Here is an 18,056-nt window from a genome sequence, read left to right as displayed (position 1 = left end):
CTCGCCTTCAATTTTTTTACAACTAGCACATCATGCACAGATCAATGTAGTTCGCAATTAAAGCTCTTCAGCACCACCACCTGGCGATTTTTCATCAATCAAAAGGCAGTTTTTCATTTGAGGATGTGCAGTTTTCATCTGGAGATTTTTGTTGTACAACCACGTCACTAACCTGTCAATTTTCGTCCAACTAGACAAAAGTTTTCTAGCCTGCTTGAAAGACAAAGATCTGCTGGTTGTACAGTTATTGAGGTTGTGCACTTGCCATTAACTGGCAGATTTTCGGACAAAAATCGCAATCGCAGACAAAAATCTCCAGATAATTGTAAGGTGTATGGGCACCTTAACCCGTAAAGTTCACCTCAAGCTACCCCACAAACAGCTTCATGGTTTTAATGAACTGTCCATACATGAGTACATATATATGTATATAATTATGTGTGTGTGTACATACATACATACATACATACATACATACATACATACATACATACATACATACATACATACATACATACAAACAATGCTCCTTTATAATAAGTAATACAGCTGACACCCACCTTTTTGAGCTTTTCTCTAGCTATCGTCAATGGAGCTGTAAATCCTACTAGCTCCTGGATTGGACAGGGGGGGGTGGCTGAGTTCGGAATTGATGTCATCATAATCTGTAAAGTCTAATTACAATCCCCAGTGATCCTCATAATAAATTGGTGAGACTTTTTAGACATGGTTATGCCCATTTTGTGGTTTCTGGCCAACTGCTTTTATCTTCTATGGCACATATAGCATACAGGGCAACATGCATTCACTTTGCTGTATTTGCTAGCTCATAATCTTAATAAGAATATCCCCCTTATACACGCTATACAAATCTTTGTGATTGTTAAGGGCACCTTCTTGTCCTTTCTGATCCCTGGAGCCCACCAGCACTTGTTTCTTTAATTGGCACGTCATTTGTTGAGAAATTGAGAGAAGTCTAAAGGTGCCCATACACCTTACGATTATCGGACGAAACTTTTCGTCCGCTGATCGAACAGTCGTACGATTAACACTGCGCATGCGCAAACGAAAATAATTGCGGTCAATTACCGCAAGTCGTCCAGGTGTTTTTTTCTAACTACCGCTGATTGAACCTTGCGATAATCGGGGCAGGAGGGGGCCGTCGTACGAAAATCGTACGACTGTTCGATCAGCGGACGAAAAGTTTCGTCAAAAGTCGTACGCTTAACACTGCGCATGCGCAAACGAAAATAATTGCGGTCAATTACCGCAAGTCGTCCAGGTGTTTTTTTCTAACTACCGCTGATTGAACCTTGCGATAATCGGGGCAGGAGGGGGCCGTCGTACGAAAATCGTACGACTGTTCGATCAGCGGACGAAAAGTTTCGTCAAAAGTCGTACGCTTAACACTGCGCATGCGCAAACGAAAATAATTGCGGTCAATTACCGCAAGTCGTCCAGGTGTTTTTTTCTAACTACCGCTGATTGAACCTTGCGATAATCGGGGCAGGAGGGGGCCGTCGTACGAAAATCGTACGACTGTTCGATCAGCGGACGAAAAGTTTCGTCCGATAATCGTAAGGTGTATGGGCACCTTAACTGCTGCTTAATTGGACACCATGAGCAATTACCTGCTTCTGTGGGGAGGTATAATGATGTGTTCAGGAATAAGTTTGGAGAAACAAAATAGTTATTGTAAAGCATTGATCATAGACAAGTGCCTTCATTTAAATGCATCCAGTCGTTTTCTTGTGTGTGCTGAAATGACCACTTGCTTAGCCGTTGTCTTCCCGCCCTGATAAAAGCTTTCATTGTAAAAATCCCAATGATTTTCTTTACTGGAACAATATTGTGTTTTTCTTGGACTTTGTAACGTTCCTGAGTAGGGGTTTGCATGAAGCCAGTAACAAGGTCACATTATTAGGTTTGAGTAATAGACAAAAAAATAATTGAAGGTGCAGTCCCTTTTTGGTAAATGTTGGAAGGTAAAACCACCAGTGTTTTCTGATCGTTCCGGTCCTGTTTTAGTGAGATCATTGTGCTTTACCTTCCGTGTCTGTATACCCGCTGTTGCCATTATGAGGAGGATATCACTCCCTGTTTAATTTTCTTTTTTGTAATTACTATTATTACTATGAATAATAAATAAATTACATGAAGATGCTGAAGAGAAACAAAACGATCTATTCAGGGATTATCCAAGTCGTATAGGAATCCAGGGGCATAGTTAGCCTACAGTGCTCCACCTATAACAAAAATATATAATTTTTGGTTAAACTGGTCTTTTTCATTGTTCCAGAGCCTTTGTGTGATCAGTGTTTTTGTCTGCTTTGGTATCCGTTCAACGTGAAATATTGGGCAGAGGCAACATTTCTAGTTGAATCCCTAGCTGTTTCTATTGTATTGTATGGCCACACAGTGCTTGCAGCTGATTGGCCAAAGATTTTCCAAACTATTCCTTCTCCAAAAGTTGATCTAAGGATCGACTTCTGCCGATGGAATAAGGTCAACAATGCAACGAAATTTGGCGGATTCCTGCTGAATCGGCTAAAATTCACTGCGTGTGTACTCTACTATAGTATATGTGGCTAGGTTAGGTGGGTTAGTAAGGGACTATTATCACTTTCCCCTAAATGGGTATAGTAACATCAACACATCTACAATGGCCCTTAAGTTGGCCATACACTGGTAGTTTTTTTTTGTTTTTTTTAACGAATGTTCATACATAAAATCATCTCGGTACATTCGATAAAGCCATCAGAGACTTGATGAATGTTGTTTGAAATTTAGTTTGATCTTTACGTTGCTTTTTTTTTTTTTTTTTTTTTTTTTTTTTTTTTTTTTATTGAATGCAGTTTCCCAAAAAAGAAAATCACATTTACTGTTAGAATTTTGTTCATTCAAGTAAAAAAAAAAAAACATCCTGCTTGTTCAAAAAATTTTTTTTTGTATTTGTCCCTGTGGTCAATTTTACCCCATTTACTGATGTATGGCCAGCTTTATACATCATGCAGTTGGTGTTACTTAGTGGGCATGTTTTTATGAACCCACAGACTGTATCACCATTCTGCTTCCGGACGGCTTGGCAAAAGCGAAGAAGTTTAAGCCAGTATTTCCAGGGTGACTACAGTCAGGCGTTGACTAGTACTCTCCTAGAAGTAAACATTACAGTATTTTTATATGTTTTTGTTTGTATTATTTTGATAAGGGAATTGCAGTTCTCAGTTTTGTTTCTTGCTCTTTAGTCTTGGCAGACTGGGATTCTGAGATAAACAGCTAAACTTGTGAGTGTCAGCTCGCTGAGAGTGAATTATTGGAAATGGCAGATAACTGGGCTGACACAAGACCAGCTACTGAGTCTGCAGTTTAAATAGTTTATCTTAAAATCCAGAGCAGGGCAGGATGTGAATCCTCTCTACAAAAATATCAACATCATAAAGCGGAAATTGATGTTTTTTTTTCATTTTTTAATGGCTTTGCTGTGTTTTTGATTGTTCATAAAAATGTTTTGGAGATGCAAATTAATGGGGGGGGGACCTGTTTTATTTTGAGGATGAATTTTTGAAATACATTCTGTGATAGATTTTAAAAAATGCATGTTATATTTGTCAGCTAAAGAGGGGAAGTATCTTCTGTATAACAGCTCTTTTCTAGTTGTATCTTATGTGGTCACAGCAGAGAATTTTATTTATATAGCCTATTTGAGGACAGCTCCACAAATAGCTTCCCTGTGCGTGTACAGTGAGTATTATAAATGTAGACTTGGCAGAAAGTAATATTGCCAGTGCTTCCTCTTTCTATTCACATATCAGAGCAGACGGTGAAATGATGATATTATGCAGGCCGGTACATGAAACTGCTTAAGCGCAACCACTAGTTGCTGTTCTGATGCATACAAGGGTTAATGTATGAAAGTGCGCCATCAAGGACGTTTCTTGTTGACCATGACAAGCCTTCACAACTCTTGTTTCGTAATCTACCCTGCTGTGATGGAAGCTGATTGGTTGCTTTGGTCATCATGAAACGTTTTTGTGTTCATTTAAACCCCATAGAGTTCTAAATGTACTTCCAACAAGTGGCAAACAATCCAGAGCACTTGACCCACATTAAATGAGTGCATAGACTGAATCTGTGTGTTGTTGACTGTGATGAGAACTGTGAAATTAAGTAATTGTAATCTGGGAGCAGTATGTGTGTAAGTTTGCTTGCTATGCCACTACACAAAGGTCACTTTCTTACATTAAATCAACTAAAACAGTTGACATTTGAATTTTTCTTTTCTGAGCTGTCTTTCTTAATGCATCTCTTGTTCTTTCTAGTCACAAACCATGAACTATGTTGGGCAACTGGCCGGGCATGTCCTGGTTACTGTGAGGGAACTGTATAAAGGAATAAACCAGGCTACCCTCTCAGGCTGCATCGATGTGATCGTGGTCCAGCAGCAAGATGGCACCTTCCTGTGCTCACCTTTCCATGTCCGCTTTGGGAAATTAGGAGTTCTTCGGTCCAAGGAAAAAGTGGTAAGTAAATGCTGCTTGGTTTAGGTACTTGCTATTAGTCAAAAGCAGACTTTTCACATAAGTTTGAACTTTGCTTTCTTCCTTTTTTCTCATATTTAATGGATGCTATGATGGATTTTCTAATTATTTCTACAAATTGGATAGCTATGGTGCTATTATTTTTGCTTTGGTTCTTAAAGGCCCAGCCATTTGTAGGTGCTCTGTTGTGGTACATTGCTAACGCATATTAACGCAACGAAATGAGAATCAGCTCCGGTGTCTTTTGGCTGGAGCTCCTCTGCTATCTGCCCTGTGTAGTTGCTGTCTGAAATGTGCGTCCTAGCTGACTTGCATGAAGTCTGCAGAGCTCATTTGTCTGCACATTTCTCTTAAAAAGCCCGCCCCCTTTTTTCTCTCGATGTTGTAAGCAAGAAACTGCTACCAAAATTTAAAGAATGAAAGTATATATTCAGAACAAAAAACATCATAGAAGAATGTAAAAATTGCCTACTCTAATCTTCTCTCCTTTTTACTCTATTCTCATCTCTCTATGTCTACTCCTTTTCCTTTAGTCTATACTCTATGCTGTTCTTAATTCCGGTCACAGTTGACGTTATGTTATTTCTCAGATGACACTGTGATTATGTTCCCAGGCATTTATTCATTTCATCATTGCTTGTCAACTGTATGCGATTTGTGTATTATATACTGGAACGTTTTCTTTTTACTTTGTCTTTTATATTATAAAAAAACTTAAACCTTTGATAAACTAGAATAAAAAATGAAATTGAAAACTAGAGAACTTTATGTTAAAACAATGGTATCGCTCACTACAAAACCAGAGCAACTTTTATTATATAAGCACGTACAGGAAACTATCTAAAATGCTGATTCTATTCCCACATAATTGTGTGCCCTCCCAGCTCCTCAATGGGCCCTACTGACACCATTTAACGGAGATTATATACCCAGTAGTCCTTGCATTGGCAAACCAATATATGTCCACGACAAAAATCTGCAGAGCCTACGATGGCCTTGATCCCAAATAATCTGAGACCCCTTGGACTACTCCCATGTCTTACAGCGAAATGCCCAAGGGCCAAATGGTTCATCACACGCTTTAATTTAGTTCTATTTTGCTGCTCAAAACAGCCTTTAAGGGGGCAAGATATAAAACGAACCTAGATAAGTCCTTCTGGAAAAATCATCCCATACACCAAAATCATTTTCCTGAAGGTAATGAACTGCTATGGTGGGAGATTTGCAATCAGACCCTACTTTTTTGTGTTTTTTTGTTTTTATGGTGCCACGTGCTGCAAAGACCACAATTGTTTTACTCCACACTTCTATATCCCCCACTGGTCTGGGGTTTAACTCTGCTGGAAACCATTCAGATTCTTAGATGCTGTGGTTTCCAAAAAATCAACTGTTGGCCTATCTGGAAGGCATCTGTTCAGAATATGAGCTTTTAAAATTTTCGAATTGTGGCTCAAAACCATCTTGATATGAAAAGCCCTATTGCTACAATTGGTGCAAAAGTTGATCTTTTCTCTATTGCATTATCCTCCCCCCCCCTCCTTCTTACGTAAATCTCCTTTCTCCTCCATGCTTCAGTTTCATAAAGTCTTCTATCCAGCCCTCATCATATCCTTTTCTGTCTAAATTCCTCCATTTCTTTCCAATATAGTCTTCTATTTTAGCGCAAGTATGCTACAATCAGCAAAACTGTCCTACGTGCAAATTACTTCACCTTCGAGGGTGATGCCCACTAGTTGCATGTAAATAAGAACTGGCATGGGCTTGAAATGGGTTCTAGACAGAATTACCCCTTCCTTATCAGATGGCAACTCCAAATCAAGAAAAACAAGACTGGTAGAATCCACTACAAGTGAATGAGATTTCAAAGGGATTATTCTAGCAGTACATGATGAATTCCTGAAGGGTTTCAACAGACTTCGTTCCTAAATGATCAATATGTTGTCTGTTTACCTTTTGATACCGAGCCAAGTGTGCCACAAACTGATAATTCAAAATGTGGAATTATTCCCAATATCCCATTGAGAACCTGGCTCCCATCACAGTCCCTGAAACCTTTTATAGAAACCTTTTTATAGTAATCATCCAAAAATACAAAGTAATTCCTCAAGAACCGGCCAAAATTTGCAGTGTGTGGCCACTTTTAGTTTGATACAGATGTTTGAAGATGACACAACCAACGAGACCCCTCTTATAACCTTGCTTCCACCTGTGGTGTTACAAATCTTGAGTGTGGGGCCTGAATCTCTATCAAAAGAAGGCAATTGCACTTCCAATTCTTGTAGGAAATGATCTATGTAACATCCCAGATTACTACCTTACGTACCTTGGGGATGTGGTAAAGTGTCATTGGAAATGTTCTAAACTTGCTAGGTCTAAAATAATCTTCAGTTCTTCCTTACTTTGAACAATGGGATCTCCTTTCAATTTCTCATATGTGTATACATCCTCAAGAAGTTTCTAAGCTTCAGGTATGTTTCCCTATCTTGGATGACCAGCCCTCCTTTCGTGTTCCCCTGCCTTTATAAATATTCATTCTGTTTTAATGCCTGTAGTGCCTTTTTCTCCTGTAGAGGGCTGTTAGATTTTATCTTATTCTTGGCCCTTTACTAACCTGCGTAAACTCCAAATAGACATCTTTATTAAAGGTGGGAATTAAGTTGTACTTTGCCCAATGTGGATAAAAAATGGGTCCTGCATTAAAGTGTTAAGTGTACACTGTATCTCCTTCATTCGTCTTGTCTTTCAAAGCCAACTGCATTACTACTCCTTTTATAATTACCTTTCTTCCACAATTCCTTCAACATTTTAATATCAGAGCGTGTACAACTTCACCATTTATCATCTGTATTCTCACTCTTTTTATCTCCTTTCATCACATAATATCTCTTCAGCTTTGATTTGACGTGAAGGGAAATTTTCTAATGGGACACAGAAAACAACAAAAAAAATTCTATTTGACAGGGTTTTTATCCATTCCATTCTTTCTGCACATCTAAACAAAAAATGTTTTGGCTAAAGACATGCTCTTATTTTGCTTGTTGTCATTTTTGCTAACTAATTTGCCTATTCTAATAGTTTGTTTTGCTGGAAAGAAATGAATTCCTTTTTCTCTTGTGTGGTAGATCGATATAGAAATCAATGGAGAACCGGTGGATCTGCACATGAAGCTTGGAGACAATGGTGAAGCATTCTTTGTACAAGAAATTGAAGAAGAAAATGTAAGCGTCTTGGAAACTTTTCTTCCCTGTACTGTACAACTGTGTAGAAGCCTATTGTACAGTTTGTACTAGGGGGTTTACAGAAATAATGGGGAATACAATATAAAGGTGCAGGAAAATATGACTATGTAATGTATATACTGATAAGCAATTGAATTTCCCCTCCACTTTTCAGAAGGGCATCCTCACTTTTAAAGTAATAGACAAGTGCACAGCATTGACTAATTTGGCTATCCCCCTGGATTATAAATGTGCAGATAGCCCTTCTGAAAAGTGGCGGGGAAATTTACTAAAACCGGAGAAGACAGTCTGGATCAGCTTTGCATAGTACCCCATTGTGTTGCGATATATCTTAGTGGGGACTTAACTGGTTCGGTTAAGCATTGAAAATGTAACTTTGAAGCTGATTGGCTCTCAAGTACAGCTGCTCCAGATTCTGTCTGCCAGGCAGCAAGTCATTACACGGTGCCCGGCTTCCTGATTTGCCGGGAAGCCGGCTCCATGCTGCCTCGTGAGGCAGCATGAAGCCGACTTTCTGGCCAATCAAGAAGCCGCGGTGGCGGGTAATGACTTGCTGTCTGGCTTCCTGATTGGCCGGCTTACCGACCAATCAGGAAGCTAGGCAGCGAGTCATTACACGCTGCCCTGCTTCCTGAATGGCCGGTAAGCCGACTCAATGCTCCCTCGTCACTTGCCATGGAGCCAGCTTCACGGTCAATCAGGAAGCCGGGCAGCGTGTAGTAATGACTTGCTGCCCAGCTTCCCGATACCGGAAGCTCAGGTATCGGGCTAGGCATCGGAGCATTTGGGCGAGTACGAGCACTCATCCAAAAACTCAGTATTGGCACCGATACCAATACTAGTATCGGTGCATCCTTAATGTCCAGGTATTGGTATTTTATGCAAATACAACTGTATTTTTCTAAATGAAAGTTTGGCAAAAAAGGTTATTACATACTGGGTAGTTTTTTTTCACATAGGGTTACACTTACATTTTAGTCTGCAAAAGTATTCTTCCAAGTGCTGTATAACTGCAACTTATATACATCACTCTATCTGCAATTAAAAGTTAAATGGACACATGAGCTGTTCTTTAGGTTTTTGAGTTCAACGCACTAATGTGTGCAAAGTGCAGTAACATGCTGTAATGCAATGTGTAGGTGTGAACACGCCTAAAGCTGTGAACTGTTAGAAGAATATCTTCTATTAAGAGCATGGTGTCTTATGACTCCTCCATATAGGAATTGTAGAATTACATACAGACCTTGATCAGCATTGTAAGGTTCAGGCCATGATCCTGGTAGTATGTAGTTTTCCCTTCTTTCATGTTTTTTTCTTTTTCTTTTTTTCTTTTCTGTCTTTTGCAGGTCCCTGCATACTTGGCTACCTCCCCTATACCTACAGATGATCATTTTTTCAAGAACGTCCATAGCCACTTATCAAACTCCAGGGAAGGGGAAAGAGCTTCTCCATTGTCTCACACCACAGAACCTGAGAACATTAGTACAGGATCTGTGAAAAAGAAGAGGAGGAAGAGAAGGAGAGCTAAGCATGACAAGAAGGAGGATGTCCCCTCTCCCTCAGGAGTTGAAGAAATATTTGAAATGGAAATCAGCTCAGACGAGGAGAGTCCAGTTCATCCACCAAGGTAACATAACAGTTATGCCTGTGAAGGTTCTTGCTTATCTAGGTCATTGTATAGCCTATAGTAGATGGTCACAATCAACTGAACTTGTTTTTTATTGTTGAAGACATTTCACTAATTATTCAAGTAGCTTCTTCTGCTGAGTGTTAGGACCCAACATTTATAGCCACACAGGTAGCTCATTCACTTTGTACATTTAAAATCACCCTACATCTATTTCATTATAATAAAGAAAAAAAAAGAGCTAGCTTTGTAGCTCATTCATTTTGAACCAGTCACCATGGAAAGTATCCAGTCAGATGTTAATTGTTTTAGAATCTGAAGGGATCTGTGAAAGTCTATGAAACCCCCCTTTTTTTTTTATTTACATAATCCAGTCGCCATGTAATTCATATGCGCGATGATTGACACTGAGACACTGCTTGTATGTGTCAGTTAACTCTGCTGTTCTGTGCGGAGTTGCACTCGCTGACGCTCAGCACAGTAGCCAAGCTGTCACTGAGTGCTACCAGTCACCTTTTATGATTGGGATCCAGTGTGATGTGCTCTCATTCATGTGACTGCTGTGACAGCCAATCACTGTGATTGCAAATCCAAAGGATAAAACATTCTACAACCTATAGGGAACTGCCACCATAGTGGTATCGCCATATGCATAATTGGTCTGTTATCTTGGCGATTGTATTTGGGAGTTTGTAGACGTGTGTGGAGCTGGATTGCAGTGTGATTATTTCCAGCTAGAGTACCTGGGACTACAGAAGTGAGTTAGTGTGAACTGCATTTTGAACTGTAGTAGAGCAGTATCAATAGTACCCTTTAATGAAGGGAATTCATCAAAACTGGAACAGACAAAATCTGGAGCAGCTGTGCATGGCAACCAATCAGCCTTTCTTTTTCATTTTCAAATCTTAACTAAACAAAACTGTAAAAAGACGCAATTACAAATTTGCTAATATTTGTTATTTATTAACTCAATACAGTTTTATCTTTTAGATTTAGTCAGAAAATAATTTCTTTTGTGCACGGATACTGATTTTGGTGTGTTTTAACAATTGAATTGTGTATTTTTATCGGTTTAATATTAATTTGAGAAACATTTGCGCAATTATCGCAGGGCCTACAAATTTAGTATCACCATCTTTTTATTCTACCGGGCCTGCGCTTTCAGAAAATATATGGTTTGGGGGGTCTTTTACAAACGCTAGCAACGCAGCAGTTGAAAATCAAATCAATAGGAAAAAATTGCAGAAAATTAAAAAATGGCTTGGCCAGCTGATTTGAAAAATGTTCCGGAGGGCTTGGCAGCGAAAGGGTTAAAGGGCCTCTGGTAGTTTGTAGCAAGGGGTACATTTATGACTGAAGGTGTAAATTGTTAATTTGCCACAGTAGAGACATTAAAACTCCATTATATGTGGGTGAAAGATGGTTTCAGAGGTGTGACACCCACATCATATTGGAACAACTATAGCAGGGATGGTTATTCCAAAATGATGTGCGTAGCCTGTCACACTCTTGCGAACCAGTTGACTTCTCCGGGCCTAAATGTGCACCCCATTGTCTTGGAAAGAATACCCCCTTTTCCTTAAAGCTGAATTTCAGGTATAAATATTTTATATATATTTTGATCCAGCGTGGCCCAATGTAAGTAATAAATATAAATTTGATTGATACACACACACACCGGCCGTGGAGGTTCTGTAAAACATTGTTTTATCCAGTCTGTGAACACCTACTACTTTTATCAATCAATACGAAGTGTTCTCTAATTGAACAAGGAGTGGCGGTTGATTATTCAAAGGAAGTATTTCATAATGGAAGTAAACCACATGAACCTTTTGGGGTCCCCAGAAGCTCCTAGCATAATGTGCACGTATTTGCACATTATGACACTTAGCTTGCAATGTCCTTGTAAACTTCCCTCCTAAGTGATGCAATGTCTGCACTCTCTCTAGCCACTTCCTCAAGTGCACTTCCTTCTTCCCAGTGGCTCTTTGGTCATAAACTCAATAACCTCTTTAGGTTGTTCTGTTGAGTAGTTTGCAGTAAATAAGTAGTTCATCCACATGAGGACAGTTGTTTTGGAATTAGCTAATTGAAATCATTATTAATTGGCACGATTTTTGAAGTCTCCTATTCAAAACTGTTCTTTATTACAATATAAAGAATTGTGTATTGTCAATTACAATTGACAATACACACTCCTCTCACTTTGTTGCAGAATTAAAGGAAACCTGTCATGAGACAAGTATGGAAGCTGCCATTGATGACCTCTCCTTCTAATCTCACCTTGTTTTCATGCTGACTGCTGCTGTTTTTCTTACCTTGAGTAACAAAAATAGGATAAGTCTGCAGAGAAAGACTTCTGCGTTTTCACTGACTCTCCTGATCTGCAAACGTGTTCAGAGCCAGTGACTCAAAGTTCTGAAGTCAGCAGGTCATCATAAGAGATGGGTAATTACCACTTTTACAAGGAGGTCAGCAACAGCAGCCCCCATGTTGCTCTTAAAACAGATTTGAAATTTTTTTTTTTTAAATAACCATGTTACAGACATGGATATAGCAGACGTGTCTGTATGATGGAATCCCTACAGTACATTTAAAGGAGTGGTAAGTAGGGGGTATTATCACACATGTATGAAGAAAAAAAAAATAGGATGGCGAAGGAGACGCAAAAGTAAAATCACACTCCTTTTTTTTTTTCTAAAATGAACATAATATTTTATGCTGCCAATGACAGAAATACTGCTTGGTTGATTTCTACTTTTGATATGTATCTTGGTCTGTCAAGAAAGATATCAGGTATATGAATTTTGACTGGTATCATATTATGTTATCCTACAAGAGTTTCTGCACAGCCTATCCTGATTTGTTCCACATATACATGGTTTCAGAATGATCAATTTTTCAGAATAATTAAATTGTGATACATTTGGCAGCGTAAGGAAAAAGAGCTGTTATCTTTCCCCGAACTGAACACCCACACCATGTTAGGATGGCTTTTTATATCATCAAATTGATTAAATGTTCTGTTTAAAATGTATCAAAACATTTTTTCTTTTAAGTTTGCATAGAAGGGTTAGCAATCCTATAAAGAGTTAATTGATGTCCAGGTTCCTGTTGGGGGAGATTCACCTTCTTTGTTGGGGATTCCTGTCACTAGGTGTAAAAGTGAAGAGAACATTCCAAGTTGTCACCGGAATAGTAAGGCCTCGTACAGACGGGCAGCAGGCTCTACTGCCCTCTGAAAAGCGATCGTGTGGTGTATTGTTTTTCACAGGTCGATAGGGCAGCAACTGCCTGGCATTCAAGATGCTATACGGCCGCCTCCTAAATGCCTATTTATTTTTTATATCCCAAGGGGGATTTTTCATTGAACTACCACACTGCAATCACATGCCAAACATGGTCCCATTCACCTTTTCATGGTCACGTTTGGCAGGTGGCACTGATTGGAAAATGTGATATGTTGTATAGCTTTGTATCTAGCACTATCTGACCTCAACGCTAAAGGTGCCCATACACCTTACGATTATCGGAAGATAATCGTATGCGATCGACTTTTCGAACGACAATCGTACGTGTAAATAGAGTGCCCGAACCGACATTACTGTACAATCGTACGACTTTTGACGGTCAAGCATGTTTGAAAACTTTGCTTGATCGTACGATTGTCGTAAGGTTGCTGGCGTTTCCGTCCGTCAAAAGTCGTACGATCTACACTGCGCATGCGCGAACAAAAATACGACAAATCAATTACCGCATTTCGTCCAGGTGCTTCTCGTTAATTACAGCTAAATTAATCTTGCGATCATCGGGGCAGGATGGGGCTGTCGTACGGGGCAGGATGGGGCTGTCGTACGAACATCGTACGACTATTCGATCATCGGACGAAACGTTTCGTCCGATAATCGTAAGGTGTATGGGCACCTTAACATTGCAGTGGGCGTCACAGATTGACTGCCTGCTTTTACTGTCCCACAGCCACCTGTCTAAACAATCTAATTGAGTGAAACCTTTCATTGTGAACACTTGTTCCAAGGGCAGGTGATTTACCTCACTTTGGAGAGATTATTCCCTCTTGCTTCCTATCTGTTTTTATTTGGTAACTATTATTTGTATCTAGTGCACACTGTTGAGAATAAGGAAATGCATTGCACGCTCCTTACAAATAAAGAGAAGGCTTTCAAGGATCAGGTCGTGAAAGGAGTTGCTAGCATACTGGAAAAGATGTGTATATGTAATGCACCTCTCCTCTGGCCTACCTTTTGGTGAGCCTACACCAAGAAATATGGAGGATATCCATTGCTGAACTCTCATTTTGAAAATATTTGTTGCCTGGCTGTCCTGTACATGAAAATTGCAGGATCTGAGAGTAAATAGTTTAGAACAAGTCCCATTAAGTGCAACCAGACATAAGTTTTTCTGTCTTTGGCCTCATATGGAGCAGTTGGCTATTCTTTTCAGAAGGATGTCCGCAATGGCAGCCTCGGCACAGGTTTCCATCAAACCAGGCACACAATGAACCAAGTGTATTCAGTGCAAAGAACCCTCCACAATTCACCAGATCTACAAATCTTTCTGTGATTTTGTAACCACTTGTCAAATCATCTGTAGAAATATTTTAGAGAGGAACTCGTTGCTGTTTCCACATTGTTTTCCTCTTTTTAAACAGGCACACCCGTGAGACCTAGCTATAGGTTTGCTTTAAATGGGTACAGTGCTGTTGCCAACCACTAGATGGAGACATTTACAAAAAGAAAGCTGTGCGGTAAATCGATTTCAACAGTCTTAGAGTTTAAATTGTCCTTTTATTGGTTAACTTAAGTTATTAAAGGTAAATTCCAACTTTTGAAAAAAATAATTGCACGCTTGTTCATTAAAGAAAAAAATGTGCACTTATTATTATTTTTGTTGCATAGAAGGCAGTAAAGCATTGCAACTTCAATTAGAACACAGCGGGTGCATTGGTCTGGCTGTGTCTCCATGGACTACAGGTGAGGCGAGGGGTGTGAAAACCACATATTCAAACTCCGGAAGAGCAATAAAATATCACTATTTTGGAAAAAAATACAACTGTCTTTACTTTATACTCTTATGCAGAAATGTCTGTTGTAAAGGAATAGGCTTTAGAGATAGAGATCAGGATTGTTATTGGGGTAATTGACTCTGTGATCAGAAATCCAGGCTCAATCCTCACCTCAAATGATGGTTCTTTTTAAATGTCCATATACCGGCATTGAAATACAGCCCATAACACACAGCTATTTTTCTTGACGCACTTGATTAGAAATGGTTAATGTAAGTAATTAGAGCTATACAGTGTTATTTGCTAGCTGAGCAGAATATAAGAAGCCTGGGCACACTTGCCCCGTTTGTGTTTTTTGTGAGTTTCCATGCCAGCCTCTTTCTGTGATTTGGAATTTGGGTGCTCTAGTTTCCTCCCACACTCCAAAGACATGCTGGAAGGTTAATTGGCTCTGGTCTAAATTGGCCCAGTCTGCATGTGCAATAGGTGTACTTTTTCTTTTTATGGAGTGGAAAGAGTGCTAGCAAGTCCTAGAGGAGGGGATGTCCACCGGAAACTGCTGCAGCGAGAGGCCCTGTGGATCTTCAACTTGAATACTTGGATTCCACAGGGTCTCGATCATCGGTGGGACATTAGTTTACATTAGGGATGTCCCGATACCATTTTTTTTAAGGGCAAGTACAAGTACTTGCCGATACCAATGGACCAATACTTTTTTCTTAAAGGGACATACAGACTAATTATTTTAGGGGAGTTTTTTTTATAATTATAAAATACTGTAACCCAGATCAAACGAAAATATACATTGCCCAGCAATGTATTTGTTTTCATTTTTGCCCAAGCATTTACAGTCCAAACAGCTGGCTCCAACTCTTTTTTTTTTTATCTCGGCTTCCCTGAACTTTCTTTTCAGTACAAGATCACAAGGGACAGAGCAGTCTCCAGAAGTTGTCCATCTACTAGCTTCGAGAAGGAGGTAGTATGTAGGAGTGGGGAGCAGGAAAGTGACTTGTCCTGCTGTCAGGGACACAACTATGGTAAATAGCGTCTGTGGCAAGCACTAAAATTGCACCCTTGTCCAAACATCAGACACCCCAGTTCTGGCACACACAGACACACACTAGGTTGGTGCAAAATAGGGAATGTACAGCACACTGTTCAGAATGAGGCAGTGTGGAATTTAATGTGTACAACAAGGTGTAAAGATGCGGGAGCATGGACTAGGAAATGTACAGCATGGAATATAGAATGAGGTGGTGTGGAATGGGGAGCATACAACATGGCATATAGAATCAGGCAGTCTGGAATAGGGAACATACAGCATGACATTTGGAGTGTACTAGAAGTTTTCTTTTTTTTTTTTTAACACCTTAATAGAATGATGATCGCACTGGCCTGCAATTGATTGCAGTAACAGCTTAGCCTTTCGGTCCCATGGTCAGGGCCCAAAGAGGAGAAGTGTGTACCCCTTTAGCTATATTTTGCTTCATTCAGACCCCCATAGGCATGGACCTGCATCGATTACAGTGACACTGCTGTGCCTTGTAAAACAAGCAGCCGGGGCATAGGAATTCCTAGAATACCCACTTCCTTTGCCAGGCCCTGCGTTAGATGAGTCATTAGTTAGAGCCCAGCAGAGGAAGTGAGTAGTGTAATGTTCTCTACCCCAGCTCTTTATTTACATACGGCAGCAGCAAACAGCTTCTCTGTCTGTTAATGCAGGTCTATGCTAAAGGGATGTTTGAATGGGGGACAGCTTACCTAAAGGGGCAAACCGCGCCACTATCCCTGAGGGATATGGCACCCAAGGTGAGCCCTGCCTGCCATACCCTAGATACGTTGCTGCCTGCTTTGCGTGTGTATTTGAAGAGACACAGCTTACTAGTGCACACAAAGGTGGCTCCATAAGACCTTGCAAGGGAATGGAGCCTCCTTTTAAAACAGGATATCAGAGCCAGCACTCTGGGGATCAGCTGATTCTGCAGGAAACTAAAACTTTTAAACATCAAGGAGCAGCTTCCATTGTAAGTGATATAATCAGCATTGGAAATCGCTTAAAAACATTTTGACTTTATCGCTTTAAGTCAAGTATTGTTGTCAGTGGCCAGCAGGATCCTAAAGGCAATGCTGTGCTTTCACCTGAGTTTGCATAAAGTATATTTGGTGCCTATTGACACTGCAGTGGAAGACATTTTTGAAAAGCTGACAGAAAAGTGTCTGGGCTACTAGCAGGTCAGCAAGTAAATGCCACTGGGCAGAAAGCATAGCTGGTCCTTGACACCTGTGGCTTGGTGTAAAGTGCCATAGAAATTTGAGATCCACTTTTTTATAGGATGATTGTAGTCTGTGGTCAGGCTGCATTACATTTTCTCTAAATTTTGTAAATTTGATATTCAATGTGTTGTAATTTTGGTATATAGTGTATTTGTCTTCAGGTTAAATGCCATTTCTGGAAACAATAAACTGAATGGAATGCCCTGGGCATGATCCACTCCTTTATTTACAACTTCTTTCACAATAGATGGGATTGCCTATTAATAAAGTGAGATTGATATTGCAAAATAATACTTTGAAATGTTTTCTGTTGTCTTCCCAACTGTTTATATACAAATCCCATGGTGAATGTGAAATATTTTAGCTAATCTGTTATATATTATACAATCGTGGGACATTGGATTCATACAGGCCAGCTTGCATGAGAATTCAGGGGGAAAAAAGATGATGTGAATACAAGGGAATGCAGAGCTTCAGATCTTTAAGCATTTTTCTATCAGTTAACAGCTACGTAGAAGGTTGTATAGTAAGTTAAATAAAGAGTATTTTGTTTTACATATTCTTTGTCTTAAAACGGGTTACTCTGCTTTTAAGCAAAGAGAAAAGAAGGGGGAGACGGATACTTTGCCTATGGGGTACCACATCCCATATTTTAAAATGATACAATAAAAGATGGACTTGAAGGTACCCAACAACACTTCACAACAACACTTCACAACAACACTGTACAAAAATGGTGGCCTCTAAATATTGAATTCACCTAGTCAATGTGTGAACAAGAATGTTTTAAATTGTGTGTGTGTGTATGTATGTATGTACACTGAGTGGCCAGATTATTATGACCACCTGACGTTTGTAGGCAAATTAGCTATAATTTTGCGCTGAAGTTGCTAGAGGGCCAGACCATTATAAATAGGGAAGCAGGTTGTTTACCACGACAGTAGAAGTGATTTTGTTCTGAAGATATGGGTAAATAACTCGATTTAACAGCCTTTGAATGTAGGATGATTGTTGGCGTGAGCCATGGAGCGAGTATCAGCAAAACAGCAGAAATAGTGAAATGTTCAAGTGGGGCTCGTTGTTAAAGTGTTTAAAGACTGGACTGTCAGCCGAAAATCTGAGTCTGAATGTGCGACTTGTGGCCGTCTTACTCTGCTTAACCTTTCAAATATCTGGGTGTGGTGCAAAAGTTCAGCAACTCACAAAAAAATTGATAAAAGACATTTTCTTGGTTTGGAATCAAGATGTATTGCAGATGATAAACTGGATAAGTACAGTACCATACCAATCCAGGGAGCCCGTGACTTCTTTTTATGGATGTTCCTGGAAGCAAGTCTTCTTTTTTTTTTTTTTTT

At 39.7% G+C, this 18,056-nt stretch overlaps 1 protein-coding gene across 1 annotated transcript in view; it reads left to right on the top strand.

Annotated features, from left to right (window-relative positions):
- The first annotated feature begins 4,309 nt into the window (after positions 1–4,309).
- LPIN2 (lipin 2) overlaps positions 4,310–18,056 on the top strand; it is a 49,976-nt gene continuing 36,229 nt past the window's right edge. The window contains exons 1-3 of the mRNA XM_018553893.1: positions 4,310–4,520; positions 7,661–7,762; positions 9,124–9,404. Coding sequence (XP_018409395.1) covers positions 4,329–4,520; positions 7,661–7,762; positions 9,124–9,404 — 575 coding nt within the window. The 5' untranslated portion in view covers positions 4,310–4,328. The remainder of the gene's footprint in view (positions 4,521–7,660; positions 7,763–9,123; positions 9,405–18,056) is intronic.

The sequence above is a fragment of the Nanorana parkeri genome, unplaced genomic scaffold (assembly GCF_000935625.1).
Source record: "Nanorana parkeri isolate BGI_ZX_2015 unplaced genomic scaffold, ASM93562v1 scaffold7, whole genome shotgun sequence".
Lineage (NCBI taxonomy): Eukaryota > Metazoa > Chordata > Amphibia > Anura > Dicroglossidae > Nanorana > Nanorana parkeri.
Note: the sequence above shows the minus strand (reverse complement) of the source record. Positions and strands in the feature narration are given on the sequence as shown.